We start from the raw sequence: 21,531 nt of genomic DNA, 5'->3' as shown, positions 1-21,531 counted from the left end.
AAAATCTCCTTTCCCGCTGCACTAAGTAGTTTTTCCTTCCACCCATGAATTCTTTTCTGCACCTTCTCCATCAAATACAAAAGCCTCTTCCTTGGAGTAACTGACTTAGACCAGTAACCCTTATTACTTGTCATGCTCCTCAACTCTTTGCACTCCTAATAGGTCAGCCAACCGTTCTTGTGCATCCAAAGACACATTTTTGCTGAAGAAGATTGAACTCTTCTAGAGGTTTATCTGCTACCCTAATACAGTCACATAGGTCTGAAGGACACTTTTCAATTGCAAAATATCATCAGACTCAGCCCGACAGAAGATGAACAAGTCATCAGCAAAGAACAAGTGCGATATCGTAGGTGCACTAACACAGATATCGACTCCCCTTATGCTGCCCTACACTTCCGCCTCTGTGATCTAATGTGAGAAAGCCTCCGCACAGAATAAAAACAAATATGGTGAAATGGAATCACCCTACCGCAGACCCCGTTCAGGCTTGAGAAAACCACGAGGCATCCCATTTAGAAGGAAAGAGTAAGATACCGCAGTAACACAGCTCATCAGCCGCCTAACCCACTCTTCACAGAAACCTAACTTGAGCATAACACCTTCAAGAAACTTCCATTCAACACGGTCGTAAGCCTTACTCATATCCAACTTGAGAGCTCCATACCCTTTCTTACCACTTCTTCTTCTTTTCATAAAATGTGCAACCTCGAAGGCAATTAAAGAATTATCCGAGATCATTCTACCTAGAACATAGACACTTTGCTGTGGTGAGATAACCGAATCCATTAAAGGCTTGATCCGATTAGCAAGTACTTTAGACCCTAGCTTATACAGCACATTACATAAGCTAATGGTCGGAGTTGGTTCATATACTATGGAGCTTTAACCTTTGGTATTAAGGTAACTAAAGTATTATTAATAGAACGCATCTGCTCTTCTAAAGCCATGAAACATTTAACCGCTTCCACTACATCACTCCCAAAAGTGCTGGTAAAAATAAGGAGAAAAACCAACTGGACCCGGGGACTTTGCAGGGTGAATTTGTTTAAGGGCTCTATATACTTCATCAGTGCTAACTTCACTCATAAGCGAGGCATTCATCTCATATGTAATAAACCTGGGTATAGCCTCCAGCAAAGTTTGGAAATCCACTGACCTAGAAGATGTAAACAATCCCCGAAAATAATCCAAGGCAATCTGCTCAAGCTGCTTGTCCTCAGTACACCAGTTCTCTTCCTTATTAAACAACCTAGAGATAGTATTTTTACTCTTACGATTACCAACTCATTGATGAAAATATCTCGTATTAGCGTCACCTTCTTGTAGCCAGAAGATTTTTGCACGTTGCTTCCAAAATGTCATCTTCTAGTGAAGAAGAGAATGCATCTTGGACTCTAGTTCCACTTTCTGCGCAACAGCGAGAGTAGTGTCCCTGTCATCATAAAAAACTGCTAGGTTTGACCTGGTGTCATTGATCTCACGTTGGAGACTCCCAAATTTTAAGGAGCTCCAGTCCTCTAGGGCTTTCCTGGTCACAGTAATCTTATTACACAATTTTGAAAAAGAGTCCAACCTATGCCCGCTTGCCTAGCCTTTTTCAACCATAGCTTTGCAATCTTCATCTTTAGTCCAAAACTCTTCAAAACGAAATCTTTGTTTCCCCCGTTTCCTTCTTTTTTGTCTTCGCGTACCTCCAACAATATTGGCATGTGATCTGATTCATTTGGGTCGAGATGAACAACACGAGAAGCTGGGAACAGATCTTTCCACCCCTGAGTAGCAATACACATATCCAGTCGTATCTTAATCACATGGCCTGCCCTAATGCCTTTGTGATGCCCCGGAAATTCACAATTATTTTCCGAGGATTTTCCGGAATTAATTTTATAACTATTGGACGGTTTCGTGGCTCGTGGATGGAGCGGAAGTATTTCGGGCGAATTAATTATTTGAAAAGTATGACTTTAGGGGGGGGGGGTTCAAGGTTGACTTTTGATACGTTGGGATTCTCCGAAAACTTCCTTCACGAAAGTTGTAGAGCGCGTCGATACGAGTTCGTGGACATGTGGAACGCGGAAATCGGAGTTCGTATGAGAAAGTTATGAGCGTTTGAAGTTTAGGGAAAATTCTATAAATAGTAGTTTCCATTTTCGGAAACTTACTATTTCCATTTCTTTCATTCTTCTTTTTCCGGAAACCAGAAGCTCCGTTCTCTCTCATCACCCGCGCTCGACCCGACCCGAACCCGGTGACCCGACCCGGCTTTTCCGGCGAGCTCCGGCCATCTCCGGCGACGAAACTTTCCAGACGGGATCGTCTCCGCCGTCTGGTGGTCCCTGTGGTGTTCTCTAGCGCCGATTCTCGGTGGTAGCGGCGGTAGAAGGCGGTGCAGGTTGGTGTTTTCGGACCCGGCCGGAAAACACAACTCCGGCGACTTCATGGCTTCAACGATTCCTTGGTTGAGCTCAGAGCGGCCTCGTTGATCAATCCTTGGTGGTTGTTTGGATCGATTCACGTGAAACTTCGATCAACTCAGTTGGGATTACTGTTCATGGCTTGTGAGGTAGTTTTCGATCCCTTAGGCTTGTTTTTTGACTTCGATCCAGTTATGAGAATTCACAAGCATGCTTAGATGAAGCTTTTTGATGTTGGGAGTTTTGTGAAATAATGAGTTTTTGGCCGGCGGCGGTGCACCACCGTCTGTGGCGGTGTTCCGGCGGTGTTCCGGCCACTTAAGGAACTGTTTTTGGTATTATATATGTTCTACTCGTTGATACGAGCGTTTCGATATATAATATGCAAATTTTGGAGTTCGTATGGAATTGTTATGATTTTTGCAGTTTCATACCGATCGATTTATTCTATCCGTGAGGATTTGAGCGTCCGATCGACTTGTGGTTTGGTCACATCGATCGTGGACGTATTCCAGAGACTTTGGAAGGTCTTGGATGTGGTTTTGCCTCGATTGGCGCCACTTTGGGGATTTTAGTTCAAAACAAGGGTTTCAGACTTAAATCAAATGTGAATCGTTACTGATTTTGATCATTGGTGATTAGGTGCTTCTAAAGGTGAATTGGACGAGTTGTTGGTGATAGTGTTAGTTCGGTTCTGTATAGAAGACGCAGCGGGAGTTTCGAGGTGAGTAATCTCACGAAGTTCATTTCACGAACGGGAATACCCTTATTGTTTTGAGAGTTATTTAGTTAACTGCAAACTATAGATGGTATTAGTGGCACTTTAGAGTAGATGATTACGTGTGTGTGTATATATATTATGGGATGTATATATATACATACGTATTCATGTATTAGTAGATATATGTTTACGTGAAATATATATGTTTTGGTGGTTTGTGGATTTATGAAAACAATATGCATGAAATGATGCTTTTTATTGTTTTGGGGTGTGGCTTTTGGAAAACAAATGATTTGTGGAAATGATTGATTTCGATTTGTTTTGAAAAGCGTTGAGATTTGAGAAAAGTGTTGAGATTTGGGTATGAAAACAATAGGCATGAATTGATGCTTTTTATTGTTTTGTGTTATGGCTTTTTCGGAAAACAATAATTATGGAAATGTTGATTTCGATTGTTTTCAAAAGCGTTGTGATTTGTGTAACATTTTGGGTCCAATGCGACTCCTTTAATGTTTTGCTCCAAGGGACATTGCGGCCCGAGGATCGAAGGTCTGAGACCTTGGGCAGAATACCAGGTGACCACGTCTTTGGCCGGACGAGTGGTTACGTTTTTCAGTTAGAGCTCTAATCTGTCTGCCATATAGGTAATTCATGGGGTAACGGGAATTGGTTATTTACAACTCATGACATTACGTATTTTTAGGGAACAAGGTGTGAGTTGCTTCCTTATTAATGGTTTTTAAGGGGACAAGGTGCAAGTTGATTTCCTTATTAACGATTTGATAGAAATCAAGGTGTGAGTTGCTTTCTATGGTACGCTTATGGTACAACTGATAGAATTCAAGGTGTGAGTTGTTTTCTATGTTTTATTGATAGAAATCAAGGTGTGAGTTGCTTTCTATGTTTTATTGATAGAATTCAAGGTGTGAGTTGTTTTCTATGTTTTAACTGATAGAATTCAAGGTGTGAGTTGTTTTCTATGTTTTATTGATAGAATTCAAGGTGTGAGTTGTTTTCTATGTTTTAACTGATAGAATTCAAGGTGTGAGTTGTTTTCTATGTTTTATTGATAGAATTCAAGGTGTGAGTTGTTTTCTATGTTTTATTGATAGAAATCAAGGTGTGAGTTGCTTTCTATGTTTTATTGATAGAAATCAAGTGTGGGTTGTTTTCTATGTTTCGTTTTAAAAGGAAACAAGTTGTGAGTTGCTTTCTTTTATTTCGATTTGAAAGGAAATTAAAGTGTGAGTTATTCTCCTTTATTTTGTGTTTTAAGGAATCAAAGCGTGAGTTGTTTTCCTTATTTTTGGCGTGAGTTGTGTGTGGTTTGAGTTACTCATACGGGCTTGCAAAAGCTTACCGGGTTTGTTGTGTGGCAACCCGGTACACTATTCAAACGGTGTAGGGGTTAATCCTGCAGGTTAGGATAATCGGGGCTGAAGCGGAGGTAGCGCCTTTGCGGCTTTACGGTAGGAAGCCATTTTTGTAACTTTACCGTTGATTAAGGACTTCCGTTGTATAGTTACTCTGAGCTGCATTTACGTTTTATTTTGTTGTTGACAATCTATTTCGTAAGCATTGTAATATATAACTCTATGGAGCGAGTTTATATTAACTTTGAGGGTTCAGGGCATCAATATCTGTGTAAGTTAAAGGGAAAAAGATTCCAGGTATTTTGTATTGATGACTGGACGTTCACGCATATATAATTATGGGGTTATATATATCGATTTTCATGTGCGTAAAATCAGGGGCGTGACAGCCTTGCCAGGAAAACTTTGGTCGAACAAAGCGTAAGTCACCAACCCCCCCAAAGTCCAGGGCAGCCCCAAGCCCATTCATCTGTCGAACATGTCTAACCACCCCGCCTTCTTTATCATTCAAATCCCCGCCAACTGACATGACCCACCCCGGATTTCACCCTGAAATCCGAAGTGGCCCTGCAGGGCCCACCTTAGAAGAAATTCTATCAAAAATTTGGCAGAATTTCCTCCAAAATGGACTACCCAAACTTATAGAAAACAATACACTTCTAAAATAAAAAACCATCCTCAACTCCTGGAGCCATCCTACTTCCTGATTCACCACAAACTCCACAACTCAACACATATCTCAACTTAAGAACATTTAGCCAGTAGGTTATCATAGCAATCTAACATACTAGGTATCCAAGAAAAGAAATAGAAAGGTAAAGAATCGATAAATCCTACAATGTGAAAGTACCAACAGCTATGCCTCAACTCCATGTACGCTCGACCCATCTAGTCTGCAAACTGGGCATTTGAAACAGAAGGGCCAAGGGAAAAGCATTTAAAAACTGTTACAGTGAGTAGACAAAAAATAAGTGATCTTGAAGGAAAAACAAATATAAGATTTAATGTTTTCCCAAATTATTCTCTTAAAAACCAAGCATGCAGTGAAGTCTCGAAAATACTCTTAATAATCCTCCTCTTTACTGAAATCTCGCACCAAAATAAAATCCTTTGTAAATCATTCCAAAATCCTGTCAAAAACTTCACACAAAGAAACATCTCAAAATCTCTTTAAAACCTCATATCTCAAAAACAGGAGATGACTAGAGGAAACTGCCGACTAGTCACCTCATGCCACCTGGAGGGGACTGTCGACCGGACGAGGAGGTGATGGCTAGAGGGGACTCCCGACTAACCATAGATAGTTAGAGGGGACTACAGATTAACTATCTCATGCCACCTGGAAGGAACTACCGACCAGATGATGCATCGGAGGGGACTGCCGACAGAAATATTCTGGAGGGGACTGCCGACCAGACTATTACTTGAAGGGGACTGCCGATCAGGTAAAGCATGCATGAGCTGACATATTTACCTCCTCAATAAACTGGAACCAATCTCTTTAAAACAATTGCTTTAGGAAAGAAACCTGATATTAATTCAATAAATCACCGAAAGCATAACTCAAAAACATCTCGATAACTCAAAGCTCATAAAACTCAATATCTCAATAATCCTCGAAAGCATAAATCAAATACTCGGTAAATCAATAAATGCTTTCAGAAATAAATCTCTTTATAACTTCAAAGCTGATAAATTGGGAGCTCATAACTCAAGAAATCTTGATAATACAATCATGCTCAAATACTTGATAAATCATTCATACTCGTATATCCTTATATAAACCGATATTCGAAAAAAAAATATTCTCATAATATTTTCTTAATCAATCACTTCTCGAAAATCACTTCCCAACTCAATAACTCATTAATAAATAGCTCAAAAATCTACCAAAAGCCATCGGGAAGGAAATCCACTACTAATCTCGTAATTCATAGAGCATAAGTAAATCTGTGGAAATCAAAGTTCATAAAATCATAAAACTCAATCATTCAAATAAAAAATTAAATCCAACTCGGAAAATAATAATATACTGCATGCACAATTAATTTAAGACAAATGTCCACTCACAGTACTATTTAGGTGACCATGCATACGGTTTTCTTTGTCGAGTAGTAGCTTGGTACGTCACCCTGTACACAATTAAAATTCGTGAATAACAATTCGGCAATTAAATACGATTCCAACATCATATCCTCATAAATTGAAATTTCCATTTCTTCTACGATTTAACCCAAACCTCACCATTAACACCAATTCATTAATTTAAAGGTTCTAGGGCAGAACTGAGAGAAATCTGACGGTCGAATTCTCGTAGATCGATAACCTAAATTTTAAACTTCGGAAATTCATAATTGACACTTAATTCTCCAATTTCCACAATAATCACATGTACAATTTCTACAACAAGTATATAGTTTAAATAGCTAAAAACAGAAGTCCAAAACTTGCCCTACGCGCCTCCACGTGCAGCCGGTCACCTCCAAATCGAACCACCAAAATTCACCAGCAAGAACATCTCAGCAATCCAAACATTTTTCTCAACTACAACAAAATATGAAAATATCTTGATTGGCCGAAATTGGAGCTTGAAGGCAAAACTGCCGATTTGCACAGTAAATCCTTCGATTCTCCTTCCACACCTAAAATTGAAGCATGAAACTTGGAGAGATTCATCTATGAGAAGTGGGCTTTCCAGAATGGCAGGCTTTGTAGCCGGAGGTGGCCGAAATTGAAAGAAATCGGTGATTGAAGCCGACTACTACAGTAAATTTTGGGAGCTTGATTTGCAAAATTTCGGCCAAATTGTCATGAGCCACCACCGTAGCCACGTCAAGGAAGAGGAGGCGGTCCTAACCGAGCTTGTGGCGCATTGATTGATGACCGTAATTGGAAGATATGCCGGAAAAAGAAAAAAAACCGATTCGTCGGGGAGAGAGAGAGGAAGCGCGCGGGGGAGGAGAGAGAAAGGGAGAGAGAGTTACCCGGGGTAGGTTCTGACATACCACAGTAATTTTTCAAATATAGACCCAATTACCATAAATAGTAACTTTCATTTTTCCCATACAAACTCCAAATTTTACGTACCACAAATGCACGGACTTAATTTAATGTTCTCTACAACTTTCATAAAGAAAATTTTCTCAAATTTTGATCCGAACAAAAAGTCAACTTTTAGGACCGCTAAAAGTTCGAAACGGAGTCAAAAGTAAATGTCATTTACCGTCCGTAGTTTGTATCCGTTTTCAATAAGTCCCCATCTAAGTATGGTTGGCGATTGTGGGCGTTGCATCAGTTTGCACACTCAGTGTGCCTTGTCTGACCTAGTAAGACAGTTATCTGTTATAAAATGGAAGCAACCTCCTAGTAGCAGGATGAAACAGACTGTCGCCTGCAGGGCCTGCCACCTGAGGCAGCAGTCTCAAGCCACCGGTCTCGGGGGGGCCTCGGAAGATTTCATTCTATGTATATGTCATATGTAATACATATATATTATTTGGTTTAACTGGGATAGCAGAAGTGCTGCTAAAATGCTCATTCCCAACCAATGTTCGAACCTTGCTTCCCTCCCCGCCCTCACTTTTTCAGTTTTTTACAATTTTTCCTTGGCCTGTGGCCCAAACCCACCTTTTTCTTTTTCTTTTCCATATAAATTTATGTTTAACTATTTTTTTTTTGTATTTCAGAAATTTATCTATGAATAAAAATTCATATACTTTTGTTTTGTTATTAGTTCTAGTTCTACTTTTATTTTTATTCAAAATACATGATTTTGTATTGTTATTTGGTAATATATATATATATATATGTGTGTGTGTGTGTGTGTGTGTGTGTGTACTATATACACACACACATATATATCTCGGAGGCCACATTTTAATTCTTCGCCTCAGACCGTTAGAATCTTAGGACCGGTCCTGGTCGCCGGATTTGTTTTCGTGTGGCAACATAGTAGGAAAGCTATGTTATTTGTATTGATGTTTTTTTCAAAATAGAGTTATTTTTCTGAAATATCACCGCTTTATCAAAGCAAATAGAGTAACCAATAGAGCACTTTTTGCTAATCGTGTTATAATATATGCATATTGTAATTTGAGGTTTAGGCTCTATGTCCCCCCAAGTGTATTATATGATTTCATTAATAAAGGCTTCATTGCAACCGCACCAGCCCACTTTCAAAAAATATAAGTCAGCAACTTTTAAGTGGCTTCAAATTCAAAAAATGGCTATCCCTTTTCAGATTGCAAGCAGCCTATTACAATGATGTAACGTCGAGCCACATATAGGAGTGCACAGGCCGCAAATTTCGGGCTTTCTTAAAACAGACAAAAGGTGCAATTACATAGTTGGAGCATTTAATCTTAAGATTGATATATGAAACATTATTATGCATATGCCGGTCTTTTGTCGTACTACCAGAACTTCTTTACATTTAATTTGTTAGGTTAAGAGATAATAGAGTATTAATTAAGAATGTATAACGACTTCTTAGTCAATAACGTATTCATCATATATCCTCCTAAACCCCAAGTCTTGTCCGTAAAACCCAGTCCAGAATGACGGAATTGTGTGTATATATGTATCCCCGTATAAAATTAATGAAGGCCATACATCTGCGAAAGGCTTATGTTTTTGGTCATGTTGATCGCAGAAGCTCCATGGCTACATCTTAGTTGAACGAGGAAACAGGCCAAACAAAAGTTTTGGCCTTTTGGGAAAAGTGTGGTCAAATATATTTTGGGATTGAGTGGATTGGTATGTGGAAATGTGATTGGTGAAGAAAAGCAAAGTGATTGCTTTTATGAGCAATGATACAGCTTCCACTTCATGAGTGAGTGACATTTTCCAGTCGTCCAAAAAAGAAGTCCGACCCGACAAAAAGCCAATTGAGGTCAAATGGATGGGACTGAGATTGTATGTATTCAATGGACTAATTGTGTGATCAATGAATGAAGAGATTGCGTTGAAAGTTTCACAGTACTCGCTCGATCGATGGTTAAGAAAAAGAGATTTGGGAGGGCGGAATCGAAAAGATATGGATGATATGCTAAGCACTATTTTGAAGCAATTTTGATGTGTTAAAGACCAACAACGAGCAAGAATGGAATTTAAATGTGCAAGGATATTGGTACAATGCGCTTATTACTAAAATATGGGTCATTTATCTCTTATTACTAAACCCATGCACTGATAGTGCATAGAATACACTCCCTTTATAAGAAGACAAATACTCAAATTATTGGTTTGGTCTAGAAGGTGTACGTTCTTTTTTGGATACAATTTTTCGACTCAACCTGCAATTTCCAAGGCACTATAGGTCGGGTATAGTGCGAAGATGAAGAATGACCAAAAATACAATGGACCTACTTACTCATCTAAAATGAAATAATAATATGATTTTCTCACATATCTTACACATATTATATATGTAGGTATAGGTCTTGATCATCTCATTTGTGATAAGTTGAAGAGAAAGTAAAACAAATAGCTAGTTGGATTCTACTTGTCTAGAATGTATATATATTTACGTACTCTTACATAAGATGATTGACCTTAAGGTCTATATGATAGCTAAAATATGTTCAACTGGCTTCTAGGTTTGATATTAAAAGAAGGGTTATTATCACAAATTGTACCTGAATTATACCTCAATCTTATCGATGGTACCTAAACTTTAATTTTGATCACAACCAGTACCCGAACTTTCGATTTCATTTTAAATGGTACGTAGAGCCACCTCCGATCACTATTCCAACTAAAAACGGCATGGGAGGCGATCATAGTGATGATTTTTTTATGATTTCGAGCGTTGCGATCATATATAGTGATGATTTTTTGGTAATAGACTTGTCATGAACTTGTTTTTTTGTTTTTTGTTTTTTTAGATTTGGCTTTTTTGGCCGGAATAGTGATCGAATGTGGCCTTAGGTACCATTTAAAATGAAATCGAAAAGTTCAGGTACTGGTTGTGATTAAAATTGAAGTTCAGGTACCATCAATAAAATAAAAGATAAGTTCGGGTACCATTTGTGATAATAACTCTTAAAAGAAAGATCGAAGTTAATTACTTAATGTTTGATGTATCCAATTTACTAGGTCATCACCTGCATCACCATAAGATTTTTTTAATGAAGGTCATGATCATCGGTACCCAACCATCTTTGGTGGGAAAGTACTCCATCTGTTTGATTAAACTAAACCTTAGCTAACTAGACTAATGCCAAACCAACAATTAGATAATGACAATAATAAATTTCTAACGTGTTTGATTTTTTTTTTTTTTCCATCTAGAAGCAAGGTCTTGTTACAATTGGAAACAAGGGAACAAGAGGGATGCTCAATGATGTTTAAGTTAACCCAACCATATTTCATACTCTTAAAATAAAAAAAAAGCATGCGCATATTGTTTCGCTTACTATAAATTAATTCATTCCTTTCCAGAGAGTTAGTGTGAAGTGAAATGGTTATCTTGCTAATTTCTAGCTAGATTGTCTTTCTCCTTTCACTTCAAATGTGAAATTTTTGTGCTTCGTAGGGAAGCATTTGGAACCAAAATAACAATGCAGTGTGCACGTTCTCATTGGCTATCCAAAGACGTTCTCATCGTCTTTTATTTTCTCTTATTTTCCCTAAAAAAAAATGTGTTATTTATTAATTAGCTCATCTGTTTCACCTATATATATATATATATATATATATATATATATATATAGACACATAGATCACCAAAGTCTCATCGTCTTTTATTTTCCCTAAAAAAATGTGTTATTTATTAATTAGCTCATCTGTTTCACCTATATATATATATGGCTAGTTCTTCAGTTGGGGATGTGGCTCCTCTAAAGTGAGGAAAGTGTGAATTTACTTCAATTTCATAAAATCTGGACTCTCTATCTAATCTAATGGTCTTCATAATTGACACATCACTCTTCCACTAATTTTTTGTTTTTCATCTAAACCCTAGTTAACTTGCCGTTAACTCTAGAAAAAAAATTTGAGATTTCTCATCGTTAGTGTTTATCATCTACGTCAAGTTTCTTCTTTTTACCTTTTTTTTTTATTTCTATTTCTCTTTACTCCCATCGCTGCACAGTAAGTTAGTAACCATGGAATTACATCAGTAAATTTTTTGCATCTTTCTAGTCCCATCATCAATCACATCTTCATTAATTAAAATCACCAATCAATTTGAAAATAAATTAATTTAATCTGGAGTTCCTTCTTCTTCTTTTTTCTGAACAGGAAAGCTGGAGTTCCTTAAGTTCTTCAAAACCATGATCGAATTTCTTTTCGTATCGATCTCATCCTTTTCTTTGCTTTTAGTCGTCTTTGGTCCTGTAGGATTTTTTGTTATTGGTACATTGGCTATGCGTTTTGGTTGATGACTTCAATCCTTTATTTATTTGGAATCTGCATGCTTCGTCTTCTCTATTAATATTCTAGCTTGAATTGTTTGGTCATGATCTCTTCATCCTTTTGATGAATTTACTTCGTGGGAGTTGAAAATCTAAGATCATGAGTACCTGTGTGTTTTACTGTTTTGTAGAGGCAGTTAGTTTGAAATATTATCTCTCACCCTACTTGGGTCTCAATCTAAAAAAGAAAAACAAAAAAAATCATTCAATGGTTTTTTTTTTTTCATTCAATGGTTAGTGCGAGCAATGGAAGCAAAGAGAAATATAAAAGAAAGTAAAAGAAGGAAGTAGAGGAGAAACATTGACCGTGAGAAATCTCCCATTTTTTTTTTTTTAAATTAAAGGCAAGTTAACTAGGGTTTAGATGAAAAACTAAAAATTTGTGAAAGAGTGATATGTCAATTGTCAAGACCATTAGATTAGATAGAAAGTCCAGATTTTATGAAATTGAAGTAAATTCACACCCTTCGGCCTCACTTTAGAAGAGCCGGATCCCTTCGGTTTCTTGTAATAGTCTAAAAATGGGTACAGGGTTAGTCTTTGAATTCTGACCTCCTCTCTGCTTTTGTACGTTATGAATTTTGAATTTCAAATTTCTTGAAAGTTCTTTCTTAGTCATACTAATTTGATTCCGCTTAATATGTGATCAACTTCAGGAGTAAAAACTCGGCCTACCAGTTCATCAAAAAAAAAAAAAACCTCGGCCTACCTGATCGATAAACCTCTCTCCACTCTATCATTTCAGAAATTGGAAGTTGATGGCTATCATATAACAACCATAGAAAATGTGAAGGATGAAAGTGGACAATCATAGCTTGCCCATTGTTTCTCTACAATGATTAACCAGACAGACCCATAGACTTGACTCAGTACTCACTCACCAGTGCCTGCAAGGATTTATTGGCAGCTAGCTTCTTATATATGCAGTTATGCACAGAGCTTATCCGGCCCGACCCACACCTTTAATTAATTTGCCAGCTTAATAATAGTAATAAACAATGCCACCTGATAATGTCGTCTTGAATGTGAACCTAGTTAATTTGTTTCATAGTGTTAAAGTCGTCTCCTTGAAAACACAATTAGTCATCACTAATTTGTAATACCACTTCTTTAGCTTTTGTTCTTTTCCAGTTCTTTTACAATATTATAGCACATTGTCGGTCTTAATAGTGAACCAATAAGCATAAGAATCCAGATGGATATATACCAAGTGCCTCACAAGCTGTACGTATATACCAACCTAACAAGGGGTTGATCGATGAGGACATGTACACAACCTGTAATGATATGGGATTCCTGTGACAAATATATATTTAACTTTCCAGCGGGAGAGAGGGCATAAATAATTCGTTCCCAACCTAACAACAAGAAATTGAAGTTTCAATTATTAGTTCGGTGAGTTCTACTCTTCTAGATGACATTCTTTGATGTTTAGTCCACATGAAACCCTTCGGTATCTTTCTTTTTGATTAGCTTCTTCCCTAAAAAATGAATTCCGATAAATTGATAATTAAGTCCAGCACCCCCAGCCCACCAAGCGAAACCGGTGGTTTCTCAGTCACATCTCGACGGGGTAGAACCTCCTCAGGGAATCAAAAGTTTTCACGAGGCTAAATATACAAAACCCTAGCTGGTCATATATTCAAAAGAGATACTTCACTAGAAAACCTAATTCCCGAAACCTGAAGTGTAATCGACTTAACATACAAGTAACCAAACTGTCTAAACATGTGTATAATTAAAACAGATACTCCATGCCAGGAATATCTTAGTTTCATTTTGCATTTATCAGCTTCGTTTGTTGGATTTCATAGAACCACAATTATGTTCTCGTACGTAATTCACATTTTGTTTTATGTATTGATCGAAGTTGGATTTGATCCACTTGGATGAATCCAATGCCATGAGTGGTGATATGAGATCGATGGGTGCATGTCTATGCATGTCGTCATGTTCCACGAGGGAATAAAAAAGAATCTTGTTTGATAATGTTCGTGTGGACCTTGGAGCAAGAAATTAAAGGCATGCATGTTTCTCTAGTACAAGATGAATGAACAGGGAAGAGAGATTAAGAAGGGCATACATGTATGGCTGGCATTTCTAATTGTGGCATGCTTCTTCTTCTTCCTTTTACCTGTCTCCCTTGATTGTAGACCTCTCAAATTATGAGAACATGACCAAATTAGTGTCTAAACTCATTCCATAAAGACCTGGCGTATTAGGGCTTTGCAAGCAATTTTAGCAAACTCTATTTTAAATAGTATGTTTAGTGGTTATTTTTAGCTATTTTAGCAACTCCATCAACCTCCGCTAGCAAAAATCACATGAAGAAATTAACTTATAATATAAGTACTCGATCCATGCCGTCCACCACCCAAATATTAATTTCGATGTTAGATGTATATACTATTTTTGACAAATTAAAAAAAATTATAATCAACTTGGTCAAGTTACAATTGAAGCACATTTTTTACAAGAGATAGAATCCCTAATATGATGTTACTTGATCTCAAACCCAAACCCTCTCATTGCATATCCGATCTCTCTGTCACTAGAGTTGTGTACGTACGTTTATCCTCATTATGCCATCAATGAAAACGAACTCTATGTAGCTTAAGAATACGTTTGGGCATTGATGGGTCGCTATTTTATTTAGGTTTCCTACCTTTGCTCTTCATGTTCAATTTTTTCTCATCAAACGAATATCATCGAACATTCATTATATAATACTGTAACATGTATTCATAGCTCACATTATATAAGTTAATTCGGTTACCCTGGCCTTATATTCACCTCATAACTCTTGCCCCTCTCCAATTTCACATTTGGTTTATTCAGAATAATGTGGGCGCTTAGCTCCAAATATGGATGTCAATTCCTAATGACAAAAGTTACTTGGACTGATCGGATAAGTAGAAATATGGGGTTTGCCTTCATAGCTAGGGCGACGACCCATATCTTCTTTCTCCACCATAGTCAATCAACTTTTTAAACTAAAAATACAAAGAAGATAAGAAGATGTCATGCACAGTGTGGAACGTGTACACAAGTGAAAGGTAACCCTGGCGTGCTCCATAGCACATGGAAAAGGAACAGGAGCTAACATTCCAAGCGGATTTGGATGTCTGGATTCTCATGGACAAGGCAGGAATTTACAAAGGGCCATTTACAAATCACTCGAACTCTATGCACAACAAATTTTGTCTGCTTTTCATCTCTATCATAAAATAGTTTCTGAAACTTTTTTCACACGGTGGGTCTTGGGATTAGTGAAACTATTTTAGGTTTTAACGTACTATATACATTATCTGGATTTAGTTTATTACTTTACTTAAACTGACGATTGACGCCAATAATTTCTCTGCAAATTTACTTCATATTGTCCAAATTAGCAGGTTAGATATGGACAGACCGAGTTTGTAGTATATTAGTCATAGGACTAAATACTGTTTAATCCTTCAACTTTTACAAAAAAAAAGACACTTTAGTATCTGACTTTCTAATTTCACGGATGTATTTTAAAATTTCTAGGTCATTGCAGTTACTCTCCATCCAAAAACTCGATAAATCAATGACGTGGCAATTCTTCTGCACTAATATGTCTATTCTACCCTCACTTTTTTTTATAATAAATTTATTCTTTTTTTTCTTTTTTTCTTTTTTTCTTTTTTCATTTCTCTTTTTCTGTTTGTTTGTTTGTTTTGTTTTTGTTTTTTTTTTTAATTCTTTTGATCTCTTCTCCTCCTCCTCCTTACTCCCTCTCTTCTCTTCACACGCCTCGCCTAAAACCATGTACCACTCTCCTCTCCAACAAACCAAACCATGGCCAGCAACGCCAAAGAAAAGCCCAAAACCGCTCCTCACCCGATCAATGGTACAACCTAAGCCTAGGCCCTAAACCGCTCCTTCAAAGACGTCTCCTCCAGCTAGATCTGCACCCTACAAGGAGAAGAGAAAGATTCTTGGCTCTGACAACAGAGGCAACTGGCGACATGTCTTCTTTAAGGTCCAGGCTGAGCTCTGACAACGTCACCACTCCTCCTCTGGCGAAAAGGATTCGGGCCCCAAAAGACCACAACCTCCATAATTCCAATTTGGAATTGGAATCATACAATTGGCCGGGTCCTCTAAATCTTCACCTGAAAATCCATTTCTTCTTCATCTGCTGGAGCCTCCACTCTCTTAGCACCTCCAAATCGTTGTCGTCCACCCGATCTAGGGTTGCGATCTGCTCGTCGAGCTTGTCCTCCACCACCTTCACCACCGTGAGCACTTGCTGCTCAATTATCTACAAACCAATCAAAGGAAAAGCTCAATTCTGTTCCTGGAGAAATATATATATATATATATATATATATATAATATATAAATATGTATTCGAATGATGAGGAAGAGAGAGAAGGTTGTACCTCGTGGATGGCTTGGTTCGCCATTGTTGGATTGGATGGATTTGCAGAAGGTTTGATTCAAATAAAGGAAATGAGATTTGAGAGGAGAGGGAGAGGGGGAAAGAGGGCTGATTTGGGTGAGATTTTGTTGAAGATGACAATAGAATTGGAATCCGAAGGGGAGCGAACTCGCAGGTGGACAGGGGTTGAATTGCTGATGCCGGTGGCTATGGGGGAGGGCTGTGTAGGGGGAGACCGCAAAGGAGGTCATAGGGGGTGGAGGAGAAGAGATAAAAAGAAAGAAAGAAAAAGAAAAAAAAAAGAATAAAATAAAAATACAAAATAAAAAAAGAGAAAATAATAAATTTATTAAAAAAAAGTTAGGGTAGAATAGACATTTTGGTGTGAAAGAATTGTCACGACATCGATTTAACCGAGATTTTGGACAGAGAGTAGCGGTAAGGACCTATTGGTCTGAAATTTTAGAGTACAAAGACTAAACGTGTGAAGCTAGAAAGTCAGAGACTGAAGTGTTTTTTTTTTTGTAAAAGTTCAAGGACTAAATAGTATTTGTTCCTTGGTCATATTAACAGTCAATTGTTAACCTACTCAAAGCAAATGAATCACAAAATACTAACAATTTCAAAATGAGTAATTAATGTTAGGCGAACAATTATGAGACAGCTAATGTCTCGCATTATTTAATGAAATATTTTGCTAAGTTAAGCTTTATGATATATCAACTACCACATAACATTATATGTATGGAGTACTGTATGCAAAAAGTAATTCACTTAATATTATTTTTTGAAAATAGATAACAGTTTAAAAAATTTATATGAGGATATTTAGCATTTGCATCCAGCACACACGAGCAAAAATTCTCTCTTGTCTGGGATTTATAGTCGATGCACTGAGTTTTTGTATTTAGACAGTCAAAAGATTCAATTCATAAATGCACCAATTTATTAACGTAGAATAGCTAAAAAATTACAATGGTAGACAAATTTCATCTAGTTCTTAAATTGTTCTTACCATTAGTCTACCCTTACACTAACTACATATATAAAGCGATCTGTATCGATTTAATAATGAATTGATGCACATTAAAATCATCCAACCATTACGTAGAATCGATCTACAATTATTTACATAGCTACAGTGAATGCACATCTAAATGAAATGGGTAAAAATTAAAGTGTTACAACTTAGAGTTAATTACATGGAAACCAACTCCTCCACCCCAATTTTGGATCGACACCTCCAGTTATTACAAAGATTTGAAGGTAGACTAATCGGAGGATAGTGACCATGATTAGAAATAGATTCTAGTCAGATTGATTCAGCTCACCTGGTCAATTCCTTCTAGAAGGGTGGACCCCAAGTGTCAATCCGAGACAGATAGATTTAGTGCATTGAATCGTCGTGGCTGTCCCAGACAAATATCAGAAAAGAGAAGAAAATCTCCATTGAAGTGAGGGCCACACATCACTCTAGATAACCCACGCGCCTGCGTACGTGTCGCGTCTGGGGTTGAGAGGAGCAACCCCAATTAAGCATTATCCACGTTTATTTTAAAGTCAGGATCGGCGGCTTTTACATTCATACGATGATGATGATGGACATATGCTACAGTCCCAGTCTCGATCATTGCTATATATTTTGATTTCCACTAATATTTTTGTCGGTTTGGTTTATAGGCTTGTTTTCGTTTTTCCGTCCTCCATATTCTATGAAATCTGGATGCGTTCAGATAAACAAAAACATTTTAAGATATGATTGTCTTTATTCATTGTAGTTAAATACTGTTAATATTTGAGTTATTTGATAATATTAATGATGAATTGGGCTGATTTCGTTGCTCAATGATTGATATCACGGTTGAAAGTTTGATTGCTGTCCAAAACACGTTATCTAAAATAGAGTCAGACATGCACGATCAAACAAATAAGTGATAGTTTAGTGATACCAATTCTAAATACATTCATAACAAGGAGCACGTGGAACATATCCTAATCAATCTGAAGTTGCTAAAGATACTTAACCTTAAATATATATCTCATCATTGTAAAGATTGTTTGAGTTGTGTAACTAAAATTGCTCGTGTTGTTTCGGATAATGCCCTTTTGTGGGCTAAAACTCATCCCATAGAGATGCATTGCAAATAGGTAGCAAGCTTAAGTCTCAACAAAGACGCAATATATCTGAATCTCAATTGTTCTCATTCATTCGCTCTAATGCCACTACATTAATCCCTTGCTTCACCCGTTAACCAATTAATAACAAATCTATTTCTCTGGCCAAATTAGTTAGCTTGTTCTTTTTCTTCTCAAGTTGTCTTTTCCAAGTCTTACGTTTTTCTTCGAGTCTTGTTTCTAGCTTCACTCTTTAACAAATTAATAATAAAGCGATTTCTCTTGCCAATTCAAATTAGTGAGCTTGTTCTTTTTCTTCTCAAGTTGTCTTTTCCCAAGTCTTTACGTTTTTTTTCCGAGTCTTCCTTCTAGCTACTTCCAAGTCAAAATGGCCGACCTAAATTGGTGCATGATGATCTAGCTACTTTCCCAGTTGCTTCCAATCTTTAGCTTCGAGCATGTGGAGTGTGGGTCACAACTCAACGAAAAGTTAAGCTAGCTAGCTCGTGATGAACTAGTGGAGATGAGATGGAAATCGAAAAGGAAAAAGTGATGGGACGAAGAAGATGCACAATATCTTCCTTTTCCAACAATGAACACAAAATAAATGATTAATACCTTAAGCTAAGACAAAACCTTAGATATATAGAAGTAATATGTTGCCAATAATGTTGAAGCAGAATCCCAGAGACACAAATGCCATAAGACAAAGTTTACAGTCCAACCATGTTTATGGCCACGTACGGCATGATTATTAAATATTTCCTGCAGTTCTTTGGTGAGTTTGTTCTCACTAGCAAAAAGAAGCTTTAATTATTGGAAAGAAACAAAACTTTAAACAACCCACTTTTCTTTTAATGAAACTATAAACTTGTATTAATCAACGAAAAAAATCAAGTACAAAATGGTAAATAAAAAGAAGAGTTAAATACTGTTTAGTCCATGTACTTTGCCTCTCTCATCGTTTCAGTCCCTGACATTCTAATTTAATCTAAAAACTCCCTGATCTTACAATTTCCCTCTAATAGGTCCCTTCCGCGTCAAATTAGGAGTTGACATTGAGTGAAATGTCCAATATACCCCTCTGTTATTTCTTTTTCATTTTTTTTCTTTTTCATTTTTTTTCTTTTTTTCCTATTTAATTTCTTTTTTTCTTTTTTCTTTTTCCTTTTAATTTCTTTTTTCCTTTTTTTCTTTTTCTTTTTTCCTTTTTTTATTTTTATTTTTCCTTTTAATTTCTTTTTTTCCCTTTTTCCCTTTTTTTCCTTTTTTCTTTTTTCTTTTTCCTTTTTAATGACCATCATATCCTGCTGCATCAGTAGCGCCACGTCGGCGAACCAATCCTGATCGACCCGAAACCCCAATTATTCTTCTCCACGCCGGCGGCCATTTTTCTTTTCCATCACTATTCTTCTTCTTCACTTCTGGTTTTGGTCAACTTGGCCATCAAAAACCACCATTTCAACCAAACCCAAAATCCAAATCACCATTTTGAGCAAGACCCAAAAACCTCAGAGTCTGAAAAAATGGTAGTTTTCAGTGAAAAGTTTCCAAATTGAGGCCTGATGTGGAGAGAGAAAGTGGGATTTGAGTGGGAGAGAGAGAAGTAGGCTGTGAAAACAAGAGGGGAGTGGTTGAGCGGCGAATTTCCGAGCTGATTGGGATCTGCTTATATTTGAGAGATGGCGTCGGCGACGATGGAGACGAGGGCGGATCTGCTAAGAGACAACGGAGGGAGATGGCTTCAGAGAAGGTGAAGAAGTGATCAATCAGCTCCTAACCTCTTGCTTTTGCTCGATGTCCATCTATACACCGCCAAGCTAGGTCTTTGCTGGGTTTGGTTTCAATTTGTGGAGAGAAACAGATGGGTTGTGGAGTTTGATCGGAATGGGATTGGTGGGTTGAGGAAGGAAAAAGTAGGCAGAACGAAAAGAAAAAAAAAAGGAAAAAAGAAATTAAAAAGGAACAAGAAAAAAAGAAATTAAAAAGGAAAAAGAAAAAAAAAGGAAAAAAAAGAAATTAAAAAGGAAAAAGGAAAAAAATAGAAATTAAAAAGGAAAAAGGAATAACAGAGGGGTATATTGGATATTTCACCCAAGGCCAACTCCTAATTTGACGCGGAAGAAACCTATTGGAGGGAAATTGTGAGGTCAGAGAGTTTTTAGATTAAATTAGAATGTCAGGGACTGAAACGATGAGAGAGGCAAAATATATGGACTAAACAGTATTTAACCCTAAAAAGAAACTGCAAACAAGAGTATCAAAGAGAGCCAACGAGCTAAACGATGTGCCATCGTATTAGCCTTCTAAAACATGTACTTCAGTTCTTCGAATGGATGGATATGAGAAACTCATAGGCATTCTCGTATATAGGCTCTTAGGCTATCTCCAATAGAAGGTTCAAAGTCCATAATTTAGACCATGGTTGAGCAAAACCCATCTCCAATCATGGATTAGGTCTATTACAAAAAAGCTCCATGGAGGTCTAAAGTCCATTTCTTGGTCTAAATATAGACCATTCCTTGAAATCTTGGGTGATGGACTGTCCCTTAGATTTAGGAGGGTGTATTGTATTTGGATTTGTGCAGACTTTTTTTAAATGACATACTTTTTAAAAAGTCCACAGACTCTTTAAAAAGTTAATAGACTGTTATGGATTTCTTAAAACCATTGATTTTAGCAACAGACTTTTATTGATTCACGAAAATCTATATACTTTATTATGAATGACTTCTACAGATTTCCTAAGATGTATAAAATAAAAAAATAAAAAACAAAAATAAATAAAACAAATGCAGCCCAAACACAAAACAAAATAATAACTTGTTGTCTCTTCAATGCTCAAGTATTTTCTAATAGAAATTGACTCAAATAAATGATTTTTAGTATGTCTAGGAGTTTGTTTTCATTCCTAATCTCCCAACAACATAAATATACAATATAGATCACTTGATGTTTATGGTTAATTATTCTCATCAATTTTGTTTTCGCCGATTAACATATATTGTAGCAATATTGGTCAATGTCTTGATCTATAATCAATAAATTGAAATTCAATTGTTCAACCTTTTTTTGAACCATA

At 36.9% G+C, this 21,531-nt stretch overlaps 1 protein-coding gene across 1 annotated transcript; it reads right to left on the bottom strand.

Moving 5' to 3' along the window:
• Positions 1 to 468: 468 nt before the first annotated feature.
• LOC112178231 lies at positions 469 to 789 on the bottom strand. Its single transcript, XM_024316409.1, has one exon. The coding sequence runs from the start codon at positions 787 to 789 to the stop codon at positions 469 to 471; it is 321 nt and encodes a 106-aa protein (XP_024172177.1).
• Positions 790 to 21,531: the final 20,742 nt, after the last annotated feature.

This window comes from Rosa chinensis, chromosome 7 (assembly GCF_002994745.2).
Source record: "Rosa chinensis cultivar Old Blush chromosome 7, RchiOBHm-V2, whole genome shotgun sequence".
NCBI classification, from domain to species: domain Eukaryota; kingdom Viridiplantae; phylum Streptophyta; class Magnoliopsida; order Rosales; family Rosaceae; genus Rosa; species Rosa chinensis.
The sequence above is the reverse complement of the archived record's forward strand: the minus strand, read 5'-3'. Positions and strand labels throughout refer to the sequence as shown.